Genomic DNA, 15937 nt, shown 5'->3' on the forward strand with positions numbered 1-15937 from the left:
AATTGTTTAGGTTAATGAATGCTGTGATAATATATTGTTCACAGGAAAAAAATCAAGTGTTTGACGCAGTAATACTGATGTGATGAGGTCAAAGATGTACTTTGTGTGATATATTGTTGCTTTGGACTAAAAGAGAGTTTGTTAAATGCTTAAATGTAAAGTTAACGTTAATACTGGGCAGGGCAGACCGTTCTGCGTGAAGTATCGCGAGAGAGATTTTAGGACAGCCAAAAGAAACCGCTGATTCTGCTCTCCCGTTAATGTGATGTCACGCACCGGTCAGTCTGCGCAGCGGCGCGTGAGTCTACGCTTGCAGCCATATAAAACGCAGCTTCGGCGTGTGACCGCAAGAGGTCACTGAAAGGTTGTGAATCAGACGCTTCACAAAGTTTACACGTCGGCCATTAGCTGTAAGCGAAAAGAAAGTAAGCTTGTAAACTTCACCTGGATACGTTATGGATATGGATCGAGGATAAAGCTCGGAGACGATCACCTGTCAAGCAAACCATGTGTTTCTGGATTCAAGACGTTTCAGGTAAACAGGTCATTTAAATGGATGTCAGGTGCACGAATCCGGTTCACACGTCGCGTCGCGTACTTTGTGGTTTTGAAGTCTGTCAACTTTCATTTAATGCCGATCGCATGATTTCAATTGATGTTTTTATGTAGCTGCTACACGTGCAAAGCGTCTCGTTTTATATATTGCATTCTGTCTCTTTATTTGACATAAAAACAACTGATTTCTTATACTTTAGATGTTAAATGTGTTCTTAATATGTCACGTTTCTGTTTCACGATGACATATAATGCACATATTGCTTTAAAATGCAGTTCACTTGGCTTAAGGAAACACAACTTTGTTCCATATGGTGCTTTGTAACTTGGCAATCCACATGTATGTTGAGTCACACTACTGCATGTAGGCTGTACATTGTACATCAAAATCAGATAAATACTTCTGCAGCATAGTTTAAAACACTTTCCAATAAAAAAAAGATAAAGTGGTTTTCACAATTTTGCATAGTTGCAAAGCGAAAGCTTTAAATTGATATATTATGACAGTAGAGAAATAAAGAAAACAATATGATACAAAACAGAACAAATATAAAATATTTAAGACAAGCGCACCGTTGTGTTTCTATGGTACCATGAAAATACCATAATGAAAAAACGAAAATAAAAATGTACGCCTTGAATTCTCTGTAAAGTGCTTCGACCGGTGAAGTTGACCTCATGTTTCTCTAAATCCACAGGATTTTAACTCCACCTCACAGCCATGTTGAAAAAAGGAGCAATGCAGAAGAACAAGCAGTGGAATGTGAAGGGGGCCATGCGTCTGGCGGCCGCGTTTCACTTTCTCCATTCCTGCGGCTCTGGATGTCTACTTCCCTTCCTCACCCTCTACTTCCGACATCTGGGACTCACCCCGACCATGACCGGACTCATCATGGCGTCCAAACACCTGCTCGCCCTGGTGTGGCGGCCCATCTCCAATGTCCTCACCAGGCGATACGACAAGAAGCGGACGGTCCTTGTGGGATCTTTAGTCAGTTCAGCATTGGTGGTTTTAATTCTGTTGCTCTTCCCATCTGCGGGACTCAAAGGAGAAAGTGGGCGATGTAATGCGAGTCAGCCAAGTGCCAGCCCTACACAAGATGGAGTTCAATTCACTACGCTGCAAATTTCACCCCAGTTCAATGCGACGGCTTATTCAGCAGACCGTACAGCTGATATGACCGAACGGCCTGATGAAGATAACACTGAATATACTCCAACGCTTGTAAGATCCAACACCACAAGTTCAGTGAGAGGAGTTAGATCTCTGAAGAAGTCTTCGCACCAGCATGAAGAAAATCCACAAGCTGAGTTTCTGGGAAGCCTTAAAGTTATGGATGTACAACATCAGATGTTTTTTCTGATTCTCATCGTGATGGGATTCTGGGAGTTCGCAGCCGTTCCGTTAGAATGGACCGCCGATGATGGACTTTATGAATATTTGGATTTTGTTGACGCTACTGACCATCACAGTGGCGTTAAGTTTTGGAAACATCTTGGGGCGGCTGTTGGCAGTGCTGGTGTTGGTATTCTTGTAACTAGTTTATATTGTCTCACTGGTACTATGGCAGAGTTTTTTTCATACACTGTGCTCATGTTTCTTACTGTACCTGCAGCTGCCCTTCTGCCACTTTATCTGCGCAAGCGTGAGCGCCCCACTAGAGGTGGCTTTAAAGCCCTACAACTGGTTCATGGAAACTCTCAAGCGCTACTTTGCGCTGTCACTGTCGTCCTCACTGGCATGACAAGCTCGGCCGTGTCAGACTTCCTCCTGTGGCAAATGCAGGACCATGATGCCACGGAGTTCCACATGGGCGTCTCTTTGGCCCTCGCAAGCGTTACTCAGCTCGGCTTTACACCACTAGCTGGGCATCTCGCAAGGTTTCTGAAGTACCACGGGTGGTTACTAGTTCTGGCTGTCTTGAGTCTTTCCCTGCAGTGTCTTTATTATTCTTTCCTGTGGGCCCCGTGGGCGGTAATCCCCGCTCAGATACTTGCCGGCTTTGGCACCGGCGCACTGTGGTGGTCTGTAGCATCTCAATGTGAAGACGTTGCAACTCCTGGCACAGAAAAGACAGTGTTAAGGCTGTTTGAGGCCATGTCACTGGAGCTGGGGGCAGGGCTTGGCAGTCTGACATCGGGGTTTGTTGTGCAAAAGTTCGGGGTCAAAGTTCTGTTTCAAGGTACAGCTGTAATTCTGGCTTTGTGGAGCGTGGTTCTCACTCTGCTGAAGTGGAAGATTCCACGGCAGCGCAGGATCAATTACTCACGACTGCTGGCCGACATGAGCGAGATGAGCGAATCCGAGTCGGAGCAGGAGAAAGATTGGCTCGAGACGGCTTTGGAAGGTCCAAGACAGAATAGCAAATGGACGATAGACAAACCTTAAACAACAGAGGTGTGTTTGGCTTAGTGCCTCAGGAGTACGTTGGATGTTTACAGAGAGCGGATTAAAATTTGAGAAATAAGAGAAATGACATCAAGGCTCCACCGTGTTTTAATGTAATGTTGTTGAGGCTGCTCCAGGGGGCGTGTTATTGTTCTCTTCTAATATCAATCAGAGATGGAGTTATATTCATTCGATTTAATATGTGCCTGCCTACAGGAATAGTGACTGGATTACTGTTATCCAAACTAAATGACATCATACCTGACCAAATCTCTATCTGGGATCATGTTATGTTGTGAGAAGCAATTATCACTTCAATACAAGCGTACTTGCAATCCAACAATCTGGATGATTATTTGTGTGTGAAGTCTCGTTTCACAAGACAGCTGTAATCTGGTGTGTTTCACATCTCATGTTCTCGTTGTCAAAAAAACCCACAGATCACATGAGCAAATAGTGGCTACTTTTTCTAATATCTTCAAGTGTAGAGATAAACCACTCCTGTGTAACACTATCACAAGCTTTGTGATCCCAAATTTAACCTCAGTTGCCATCGAGGTTTTTGTATTATTATTGTATTGCATTAGAACAATTCTTTTTAAATTAACAAAATCATATTACACAAAGAAGCGGAAGGCATTGGAAACAGGATCATTGCTTTATTAGACGTTATGTTTAAGTTTTTTCAGTTTGTGACTGACAATTTATTTTCTTAAAAGATGTCAATGATTTAGGAAATACATGTGTATTATTTAAAAAAAATGATTTGAAAAGGTTTGATGTGTTAAAATCAAAGAATCGAAGGATTTTTCAAGTCATGGGTTTAGATATTCTTCCACTGAAGTTTTGCCATCAGAAATGCATTATTTATGGAATGGTTTTTTTTAATAAATACTTTTTGAGAGTCTATTTCTGGTGCTTTTGCTTCTTTTGTATCGATGTATTTTGATCTGCAAGTTTCCTAACGAAGAATCTTTGTAACTTTATGAATGTACTGTATATTGAAATCGAATTGTGAAGTTTTTGTCACCTTTCTCTTCGCTCACAAGGTGGCGCTTTCAGGTAGGTGGAGATTATTTGTCTCGAGCGTCACATGAACGTTTGACACGCAGCAGCAGGTGCAGACGCAGACGCAGACGCAGGCGCATCACTGTAGGGATGGAGTTAAAACCCCGTCGCGTCAGTCAAACAGAGGATTGATTCACGAACGTTTGATTTCGTATAAACTTGAAGTGTGTTGTGAGCTTTAGAGGATGGAGAGAAGTGGAAGCACAGGCACAGCTAAACAGTACGGATCCCTGGAACAGACGGAGCCCTGCGGGCACGCGCTCAAACCAGGTAATAATCTAACGCAATATTAAGACGCAACTCATCCACATATGCATGTGCACGTTTGGCAATGCGTGTGTGTTTTAACATTTGGTGCTTAGAAACGCGACGGACGCATTGAGTAAGAAACTTTATCTTTAACGCAGAAATTGAAGTTGCGTGGCGCTGTGATGTGTAGTTTAAAAAACAAAATGCACATTATGTAAAGAGTTCCTTTGAAATCATTCCGCGTAACGAGCATGTGTGATCTCGAGGGACACAGTTATTGTTTAAACATATTATTTGATGTGACATAATGAATATTAGGCTACATGTCTATTAGTTTGCATATGTGCGCATTCTAATGTAAATATGCGCAGATCAGAGACACGCGTTAATATGTTAATATAGTATGTTTGTGCCTCGGGATCAATATTGGCTCATTTTCTTTTCCATAAATTATTTATCACACCAACGATATACAATCATGCTCTTATTTTGTTTATTCATAGACCACAGTTTAGCCATCATGTTTTTAGTTCAACTTTGGTAGAGCAAATATTATCAATCAATAATTAGTTTTTAGTACTTACTTAAATAATAAGAAAACGCATTGCAAGGGACATTATCTACTCGCCCTTTAGTTGTTCCAAATCTGTAAAAATGTATTTGATCGAATGATATTTGGTAGAATGCTTGTGACCAAAAAGTTCTTGGCCTCCAATGACTCCCATAGTAGGATAAATTAATTACAATGGTATTAAAAATGCCCCAGAACAGTTTGCTTTCCTACATTCTTCAAAATATCTTCTTTTGTGTTCAACAGAGCAAAGATGTTTACACACATTTTCAAGAGCGACTTAAAATGTCTGGGTGAATAGTTTCTTTAAGTGAATCCCTACAACACATAAAATGTGCATTGGACAGTAAGTTCATGGTATTCGAAGTAAACTATCGTCACTTTATCGTTTCACTACACTTTTATAGTGAAACCATGCTTACTTTACTTACTTAAACTGAATCTTCTACTTTCCAGTTTGGTTAAAGCAAAGCACAACATGTTTATTCATGGTGTGTTCAGTTTATTTAGAATGAACAGAAGACGGTGAGACTTTAGGATTAACTGCGACCCATCCCAGTCCATCCAGATTCAACACACTTTAGTTGTTCATCTAATCTACTGTACCAAAGAACGACTATAATGTGTAATGAACATGGGTTTAAATGACATGGAGTTCATATATGAATGTCTGGATATGATTAGTTTAGCAGTATTATTAGAAGTCTTTGGCATCATCGCCATCACACATTCTGGCCAGTGTTACTTTCTCATTCTCACATGAAGCGTGAGATCCTGACATGCCACCCGGGTCGAGACAATGAAATTTGATAAAAGGACGTGGCATGAGTTTCAACAGAGTTTTGTGATTCTCTTTGTTTCTGTACTTCATAACGAAACGCCAATGTCTCTTTGCCACAAAAACAGTAATAAAAACCAATGATGTACTCGCTATAGAAAAAATGCCGTAAGCTGAGGAAAAACTGAGTTATAGCTTCAATCCTGGACAAACTAAAATATTTGAGAAAGCACACAAAAGGATCTTAAAAGGAAACTTTGATGGTGTTTTTTAATGTCGGAATAAACTCGGAAGTTACTAGTTTTCGTTGTTCGTCACAGGTGGGGAAACTATAATGCATGATGATGCTATGAACAACTGGTCTGTCATTTTATCTTTATATATCGAACGATTCGGTGAAACACTAAAACAGGATCATGCCATTAAAATCGTCATAGAAACATTCAGGTTCATTAACCGGAATAATTTGCTTCCCCACATATTCCGCAGCAAACTGCCGTGCGATCGGTTAAATCCGAGCGTTGAGCTCGAGGGAGGTCATGAGCTTTTCATACAACGTGAGCGAGCAAATTATAACAGTCTTAGTGATTCGGCTCTCTCTGTGTGACATACCGGAGCATCTCAACAAACAGAATAAGAGAAGTCAGAGGAGAGTCACATCAGAGTTTATTAAACCTTTCAGTTTAATCTGCAGTTATCAGCTGTCAATATGGATATTTCTCTCAAACATGTGCATTGATTCGCTTCAGAAGACCTTTGTTAGACCACAGAGACGCGTCGAGCAGTTTTTCGATCGATGGATGCACTTCTTGGAGCTTCAAAAAGTCAACACCCATTCACTCCCATTCTACCGCTTGGAAGTAAAATGATACGTGGTATTACAACTCCGACTGCATTATTCTTCAAGAAAGAAAACGTATTACGTTAGAATGCCTTGAGGGTGAATAAATCATGGGGACATTTTTATTTGGTAGTGAAGTATCCCTTTAAATTATAAAGTTTGCTGATTGGTTAAAACGAATCCTCTCTCATGAGGATTAAACATGACCGTTAGCAAGTTTGGGAAGTAAACTGTAACTCAGAAAAGTGTTTCTATTTGTTGGCATGAATCTTCATGCCGTGTCAACGTCATTCGTGCCACTTTTTGAATTATTTTTCTTTTGAGATAGCTGTTAGATTTATCTGTCAGACCTGCAGTGTTGTTTTAACACAGGTATCTGAGGATTCATGTCACTGATACGGAGCTTCTTTGTGGCGAGCAGACACACAGGAGAATTCAACTGTCAGGAAACATTCGGGCGGACAGCGATGACTCACACATCACACACACACACACACAGAGACTCATATACCACACGTACTTAACTTTGTGTGAGTGCACTGGCCAGATCACATCAGGGCGTCCCATAATCCTCGTCTAGATTAATTGCCCCCATTCAGCATCCTGTTTTGTTTTTCCCTGGATGCTGTTTGTTTATACAACTGTTCTCACCGACTGTCAGGCAATTAAAAGCCAATATCTGTTTATCTCATGGAGGTGAGTCATCGCTTATAGGGTTTCTGAGGGCAGAGAGGAAAAAAGCATTCAAGTGGAGAGCTTGATACATAGGGAATATACCTTATACAGTGCTTTACTGTTTTAATGGCTTGTCAATGATTTTCAATTAAAGTCACCATGAAATCAAAATGTGCAATTCTTATTTTTTATGGAATGTAGTGTTTTTTGTAGTGATCCGACAGGTGGATGACATCACATTACGGCGATAGAGATTTAAAAGCATATGGAGCAGTCGGCTCTCTCGCGGTAATGTCGGTTCTTAAAGCGCCTTGTGAAGTCAAACACACCTATTCACATGCGTCTCCATTTTGTAGCAATGCCCAAACTTCCAATGATCCGATCAACTCCCGACGTCCCCAAGATAATTTGCATCGATACAACAATTAAAACGTTAAACAAGAGCAACAGTCCATACATGTTTACATAATCTGTATACTTTTGTTTCTATACAGTATATATTAAAAAAGCGCTTCTTTGCTCGTAATCATACGGAAACCACTTTTAGTGCTATATATTACCATGGTTTAGTGCTTCAGTGGCTCTTTGGGATGATTGAGGGGCTATATTGCAGCCATACGCTGCAATATAGCACTAAAAGTGGTTCCCCTTAGATTACGAGCAAACAACCACTTTTAGTGCTATTTAGCAAAACATTTTGTGGCTTTAAAGTGACAGTTCACCCAAAAATGAATATTCTGTAATCATTTCATCGTCCGCTTTGCGTTCTGCAGAAGAAAGTAAGTCACACTGGGGGCATACAGGTTTCACAGGCAGGGGCACAAGTACAGAATAGTCTGTTTTCTTAACTAAGTTCTTACGTAATGTCACTGTAGCTTGTTTGTGACCAAATGAATCTTAACAAGAACCCGTACAGCATGACTATTTAAGGGCCAACCCCATTGTTTTGAAATCCAGTATGTGTGAAAAACTGCACAGGATGTTGCCATAGAGACAGAACTTAGTTTATGAGGCATTGCAGCTGTTGAACACACCGTAGGAAAAGTCAAATGAGTCATCGGAGGATATGCGTTCGCTTTTAAGTGGGAAAAAGATACATGGCCTTTTCTGCTGTTTGATACTAGAATGTAGTCTTGAGGATGCAAATAAAATACGATCACTATTACGTGTGGGCTCGCATATACACTCTTCAAAATCATTTACTCGTTTAGGCATAAGATGTGGTATAAGAAGGGGTTTCGCCCAACTTGGACAATATAATTTTATCTGTAAATCGTATTATCGAAATGTTCTTGCTTACTTAACAACGTTTCTTGGAGATTACAGAAACTCACAACGAATATTCATGAACGACTGTGAGGCAGATTCTGTGGATTTATCTTTATGCATCAACAGTAAGGAATTAGATGAAGGCTGTTTGTCAACAAATACTACTTTTATCCACTAAAACTAGACAGAAGCTAAATGTATTTTAGCTCATTAAGTACGGTGTCAACTTCTTTGATGTATGTTGCTGATGTGCAATATGTCTTTGGCACACGTATGGGCCTCTAATAAAGAGATCTTTCATAATTTATTCACCCTCAAAACAGCCATTTCAAGCCTATGACTTTCTTTCTGCAGAACACGGATATTTTGAATAATGTACGACATTTACCTCCATTGACTTCTATCCTATGGTGAAAAAACACCGAAACATTTCTCAAAATACGAAAAAAACACAGAAAAGCAAAATCGCCTTGTAAACATTTGATTAAAAACTAATGAGCACTAAAACTGGACATGGATGCTATTTGTGATCAAACGCAGACGGGGGTCTGTCAGCGGGTAGGTCGCAGAACATTTCTCACCCACCCTCAGATTTATACGAAGTTCAAGAATAATCACACAAGCCCAATTAACAGAGCTATGACTACAGAGGACACACGAGCATCACAAATCTAGCTGCTTGTGACTGGTCAACACCAGGGTGCTTGTTAGTTGTATCCAGATAAGATAAATTCTGCTTCTCTTGTGCGTTGATGTTTTTATTTTTGTCTGGGTGGACAACAAACTGGATAATGATATAATGTATAAAAAAGCAAATCTCGCAGAGTCCATGATGCAAACTAACAAATCATTTAATTTCACTGTATGACATTGCATTTGCATGCTAAAGCGTGTACGTTATGTTAAAATATGTATATGTTTAATTTTAAGTCCTGTGCATTGTGGTTTTGTGCCACTTCAAAATGATTACATAGCATTTCGTTGTATATTATATCATATGGTTATATACGTCAGAAATAAACCTTAAAACTTGTCACAGCTGAAGAAGATGTGGTGTCCATGGCCGATTCCACCATCACAGTGGAGGACATTGAAGGGGAGCTGTTTAAAATCGAGAGGATAAAGGATGCGCTGGTCCGGAAGGAGTCCGAGCTCAGATATATGTGAGTCAAGTTTTATTCTGATATCTAATTCAACACCAGCGCCACAAAGTCAGATCAATGAGACCTTGGAATGAAAATGAAACGTTTATAATTCCTCATGTTCTTTTATTATTTCCTCTATTATTTGTCAGGATGGACGACATCCAGTTGTGTAAGGAGATCACAAGACTCAAAAAGGAACTGCAGAAACTGGTTTCAATCCCAGGTACGCTTTCAACAGGACAGTGTATAAAAGTAAGATGTTGTTCGGCCGCGGATGAAATAAAGAAACTATTCCAAATTTTCCTTCAATTGTTGTGGTCATTCCAGCCCAGTGTCTGTTGACTTTCAATAAGACAAACCTCAGGTGTGACAAAGTCATTCAACAGCGACGTGAAAAACTGTTGTATTGCTTAAAAGCGAATATAAACTTGTTTTCTTTGTATTTGAGGTCCTAAAAATACAGAGGATCTTGATATTTTGACCCGTTTCTCCAGTTTTCATTTTCTGCCAATAAATGCAAATAGAAACTATATTCTTTTTGGAAAATTGGGAGAAATAATGTTAATAGTTCACACAATGAAACAAAAAATATAATTTGACCTAATCAAATACCTATATAGCAGATCCAGAAAAACTTCTCTTCTCAGCTGTATGTTATTTTGCTCTTCCTGAATTCCTCAAATCTACAAGCTGACTTTTACTTTTGTCATCAAGAAAAAGCCAATCCGTTCATATTGATCAACTGTTTGTGCGTCAATAGCATCAGTCATCAGTCACCATTTTTCATGTTAGCCTTTCTTCACATATGGTTGTGAAATAACTCACTATAGGTCTCCTGTTTCCAAGGAGATGTGAGAGCGAAGCGTACACCGAGTTTTCTTTACTGCTGAGATTTCCAAGCGCGGTTCAAGCTTGTGCACATAAAAAAGTGTTTTTTCCCAAAACTTTAGATGATATCAGTCACAAATCTCTGCTGGTGATATTCAAAAACCTCTATTTCCATTCGGATCATTTATGAATCTGAAATATTTTATTAAGTGCTTCGATGACTTTATATATTTAAGATTGTAATCTACAATCTAAGAAATTACACTGCTAAACTCTGAAAGAGATCATAATCCCATTACATAAATCTCCGGGTTTTTGTCATTTGTCAAATGGCATCTCACTACTAGTGGTGGTGAGAAACACATGCAGTGATGTTTGATGTTTTACAATTCTGAGCGGTTTAAATGAAAACTTCCTTTTATAACCATTTATGTCGTTGTCACAGACAAAGACAAGTGCAATGAGGACCGTCAGCGTGAGGAAGACCTGCTTCAGCAGATCCAGAAGCTGGTGGAGACGCGAGACTTTCTGGTGGATGACCTGGAGTTCGAGAGACTGAGGTCAGTCCTGCTGAGGCGCCCGAGCTTCTGTTCGGCCTTCAGAGACAGAAACATCAACGGCAACCTTTTGATCGGCGGTCCTCATGCGTGACTGTCAGAGCCAAGAATGTGTTTCTGTGCCACTTACGGCTGTACACTCATCTGTGAAGACACTGCAATCCAATTACCATCCACTTCAAGCCAATAATCCACCCTTCAACATGGCCGTCTCTCGCACGCACACACATTCTGAGAAATAAGCAAATGAATCGCATGCAAGAACGACAAAAATGAAAAGAGAGAGAGTTGATTTTTTCAGATGTGCGGCGGGCTTATTGCCATCTGCCAGGACCTCACGGCTTTGAAGTGCGCGTGTGAGTAATAGTGAGTGACGCACGCATGTGAACCCAATGGGATTGAAGTCCTCGCGCTTTATTCATGAGATAAATCAGCTTCTATCGCTCACATGACAAGTGGCCATTACACGGACGGGTTGTAGAGAGAGATCGACAGCCGAAATCCGACAGACGTCAAAGAGTCTCAGTTTACACGTTTTGTGATGTGAAAACAATGTGCGGAGAGAATAATTGATTGTTTGGTGTTTGAATGTGAAAAGATGGGGTGAAAGCTCAGTGCTTTTTAAGTGTTTGTGTCGGCTTTGTTGTGGCAAGCCGCCAGTAGAATGGTAATGGAGAAACACTTAAAGATTTCTGTGATAGAAATCATGATAGGGATAGAAAATGTCCTTCGTGGAAAAGGAACGTTCCCATCATGTTGAAAAAAACATGCATGTATGTGTGTGTTTTAGATCAATGCCATGTGATTCCTGTTATTATGTATCCACACAGAGAGAGAGAGGAAGATAAAGAGATGGCAGATTTCCTGCAGGCCAAATTTCCCAACAGGTGCAGCATGAAGCGTAAGTGTGTGTGTGTGTGTGTGTGTGTGCGTGCGTGCGTGTGTGTTTGCACTCGTGAACTCAACACCAAGCTTTTAAACCTTTATATTTAATGAACATAATAATGCTTTCTTTGAACGTGTCTGTTATTGTTGTATTCGCTGCTTGAAAATGTAATTTCTGGATAAGAATTCTGCTTGGTGTTGTCAGATCTGCCGGTGTAATTTTGTTCTCTGCGTGTTAATAAGTCTTAATTCGTTTTCTTTCTGGAATAAATTGTCAAGTATATGAATGTCAAAAGGCAGTGATTTAAAAATAATGCCATCGAAGGCGTTTTTTTTTATTGCATTTTAGTCAACTTCAGATAGTGAACTTCAATGGAGTTCACCCGAAAATGAAAATTCTTAATTGATTCACCCTAATGTCATAACAAACCTGTATGAATTTCTTCGTCCTGCAGAACACAGAAGTAGATATTTTGAAGAACGTGGGTATACTGTAAAAAAACACTGCAATTTTAGAGAATTTATTTATTTTTCCTGTATAATGTCCCTAAAACTGTAATTTACCGCTTTTTATTGATTTCTTTTTGAAATACGGTCAACAAAATGTCAAATTACGGTAAAATACTGAAACTTTTATGGAAATACATGAAATATAACAATGTTTTTTTTTTTCAAATCAATTTTTGTGTTTTATGTTTTTATCTTCTTTTGATATACGGTCAAAAAACGGCAATCTACAAAAAAGACAGCAAATTTACAAGGAAAACTGGAAAAACTTAATTTTACAGGGAAAAACTGTTGTGGTGTATTTCAGGCGCCCCAGCTGCTGGAAAATTTCAATTTTTTGCAGGATTTTTTTACAGTCAACCCCCATTGACTTGCATTGTATGAACACAAAAAATGTCTCGAAATATCTTCTTCAGCGTTTCACGGAAGATAAGAGTCACGTACAGGTTTTAAACCACAATATGAAAACATAATGACAAAATTCATATTTTGGGGGTAAATTTTTCTTCTCAAATTTTCTATTCCAAAGCAACTGTCAACTAAAGACTCCTTAAATTGGATTTCAACGAGTATTTTGATAAGAATGCACGTCTATTGCTTGACAGTTTTCAGAGAAGCCAGAGAACATGATTCAGAGGTCACAGCATCTCTCTCTTCTCTCTCTCTCTCTCCGTCAGGTCACACTAAGGACAAGAGAATGACGTCCAGAGCTCAGCAAACCTCATCTCCCTTCATGACCAAGACGGGAGTCACACTGCTGAAAGAATGCTGCGGTTTCACCTGCTCCATCATGTAGATTAACAGTAGCCAGCGGGAACATCACAGTGTTGAGCGGCATGTAAACAAGCCCTTATTCCGGTGATACATCACAATATTTCCATGCACGTTTTTCGCGTTGAGTATTTTAACAGACTGCAGTGCATGACTGACAAGGGAATGTGCAAATTATGCAAAATAATAGCTAATGAAAGAATCAATCCAAATAAAGTTTTATCAGTGACACTCGGTGTCCATTTCAACAATTGAGAATGAAGAAGGCTTAAAGCATCACTAACCTTAAGCTAAACTCCTTCGAGATGTTGTTAAGTTGTAGCTCATGCTTTTATAATATTCTGTTATAATATTTCATCAGCTGTGTCGAATCACACGTTGTTAATGCAAAGTATCAAATGCAGACTCACTTTTGACAACGTGTGTATGCACATAAGAGAGAGAGAGCGAGAGAGATGGGAGGTAAAGCGAGAGAGAAAGTCATATTTCAGGACACTAAGTACATTCAACTGTGTTTAAAAGAGAATATACAAACAATTTAATTTATGCATTTAAAGATGCGAATGTAAACAAGCTCATCTGAATCCCCTGTCATGTTTGCCAAAAACATTTGTTGAGTTTACTTTAGATCTTCAAGTTATCTTCTGCCGTGGTGCGCTGCTCGGTTTATTTTGACAAAACATGAATGTAGATTGAAAACACAAACACTATTTATAGAAGTTTATTTTATAATAGGCCTATATCTTTCATCACTGTAATGTGTAGTTGGTTCTAGTATAACGTACAGATTATATATTTGTGATGCCTTATTTTTGAGATTATCAGTGTTTATTTCAAACAAGAAAATATATATTTTATCTTAAGCAGATTTATGAAATATCTAAACTGTTGTGAGAAAAGCGTATTAATAAATACAAAATATGCACACATGTGCTTCAATATACTGGACATGTATTATGTGATTTGATTGTGAAGAATTATATCTGTGCGAATGCTTCTGCTATGATTAGATTTTCATGCATCTAAATGATATTTTTCCACCAACTCATGTAATAAACTCTTTGTTTCACTGTATTTCAGTGCACATAATACACCAGATTCTCTAGGTTTATAATAATAACAATGTTTATATCTAAATGCGACTACAATATTTTGACATTTTTATACCCTTATAGCATTTTATATTGCATAGACACTAGACCTTGTCTGGAGGCTATCTCTAGATTATTCCAGCAGAACTGAATGTTGGTCATAAATGAGTATTTAGTACTTATATGATTGCATGCTGTTTTAACACCGCCAAAGTTATCGGGTTCGTATACTTCGGCCTTTATAAATAACTTAATTTACTTTAAGTGAAGGCTTCATTGCCCAACATTATAACCTTGCCCTGTTTAAATGAATAAACCTGTATTGTCCGAAATCTTATTATTTTATGCAAGAAGGAATATAAATGACTGACAATATGGTGAATTTTTCAATGACCGGAGACTCCATTGTATAATACAATCAGGATTCTTCTTACATGGTCGATTTTTCTTCATCAAGCTCTACAGATCATTCAACGACGTCTGTGACATTTCTGTTTATTGGCTGAACACTGTCCACAGCATCAGGAAAGAACAGATCCTTTCAGACCAGTGCAAATCTGAGCACTCCTGTTTTTATTATCTATTTGTATTTACTTACTTATTGTGGCACTAACTCCCCTGAAATGAATACAATTACATAATGTATTTTTATTGGCTTATAGGCTTGTTAATAATTGTGGTGTTATGAGACCAAAATTGAGATCCTCCATTTTTTATTCTATATTATTATCAACCTGTTCCTCTGTTGACAGCATTACAGACATCACAGATGCACGCGCAGGCGCGCACACGAAGGGCTATGACTCATGAGTGACTCATTCCTGGGCATGTTAATTACAGAAGTGTGGTCTTCTGAATTTTTGCTTAATTAATGGAAACGATGATTTCTCAGTCACGTGCCAAAAACATCTCCGTTTAGCTTTCATTGTGATGCGAGAATAATTGAAATGGTTACAGTGACAGGAAAAGGCAGAGCATCCTTTGAACATTTACAACTGCGAAATAAAAAATGTATTATTCATTATAAAAATCATCAGAATTTAAATCATTCTGACATACTGCTGTCTGTGAATTGTGAAAGAACAGGTTTTGATAACATGGCTTGGCTTTGTGAAGTTCAATTGACTATTGAGAGACATGCAGTTACGCCACCAAGTGGCCACCAAGAGTTATTCAGCCGATTATGATTACGCTTTAATAATAGGTTAAAATAATACACTAACACATATACTGTAAATAGTTATACATGTGTATTGTAGTTGCCAAGGTCTTAAAAACCCAATAAATATTAAAGGAGACAGGCAGAAAATATTTTTATGTGCTAAATAACCAAAGAGTCATTGTTGACCAACAGTGACAAGAGAAAACATGTGCATTTACATATTTTACTGTTATAATCTTGGTAGGGTCTTTTTATATTCTATGATCTTTTTAATGTCATATAAATATACTGTATGTCATGGTTGATCGATGTGTTCTCCAGAGATCAACGTCCTTGATGTGTCCTCAGCTGGGAAGAAGATGCACGTTATTACATCTACAAAGAGGCCTACCTAGCTTCCATGACAACCTACAACTTATTTTGATGAAGAATATCATCTTTATAAAGAGCCATATTGCTTTATTATTTATCGGTTCTGTAATATGCACCCCCCACACTATAGCATAACTCTTTATTGTTCTTGTCTTCAATTTATAAGCTCTCGGTGGTAAACGAGAACACACCTTTGCAGCTCATCGACCTGTTTTTGTTATGCA

The 15937-nt window shown here is 38.7% G+C and overlaps 2 protein-coding genes across 2 annotated transcripts; both read left to right on the forward strand.

Annotated features, from left to right (window-relative positions):
- Nucleotides 1–349: 349 nt before the first annotated feature.
- mfsd6l (major facilitator superfamily domain containing 6-like) lies at nt 350–3853 on the forward strand. The gene is made up of 2 exons (XM_079457621.1): nt 350–535; nt 1254–3853. The coding sequence occupies exon 2, from the start codon at nt 1277–1279 to the stop codon at nt 2942–2944; it is 1668 nt and encodes a 555-aa protein (XP_079313747.1). The 5' UTR covers nt 350–535; nt 1254–1276; the 3' UTR covers nt 2945–3853.
- Nucleotides 3854–4035: 182 nt separating this feature from the next.
- On the forward strand, nt 4036–14507 carry LOC306894807 (bMERB domain-containing protein 1). Its single transcript, XM_079457622.1, has 6 exons — nt 4036–4282; nt 9435–9558; nt 9690–9763; nt 10814–10928; nt 11756–11826; nt 12995–14507. Exons 1-6 carry the CDS (start codon nt 4198–4200, stop codon nt 13111–13113), a joined length of 588 nt encoding a protein of 195 aa, XP_079313748.1. The 5' UTR covers nt 4036–4197; the 3' UTR covers nt 13114–14507.
- Nucleotides 14508–15937: the final 1430 nt, after the last annotated feature.

Source organism: Barbatula barbatula (genome assembly GCF_947034865.1).
Source record: "Barbatula barbatula genome assembly, chromosome: 5".
NCBI lineage: Eukaryota > Metazoa > Chordata > Actinopteri > Cypriniformes > Nemacheilidae > Barbatula > Barbatula barbatula.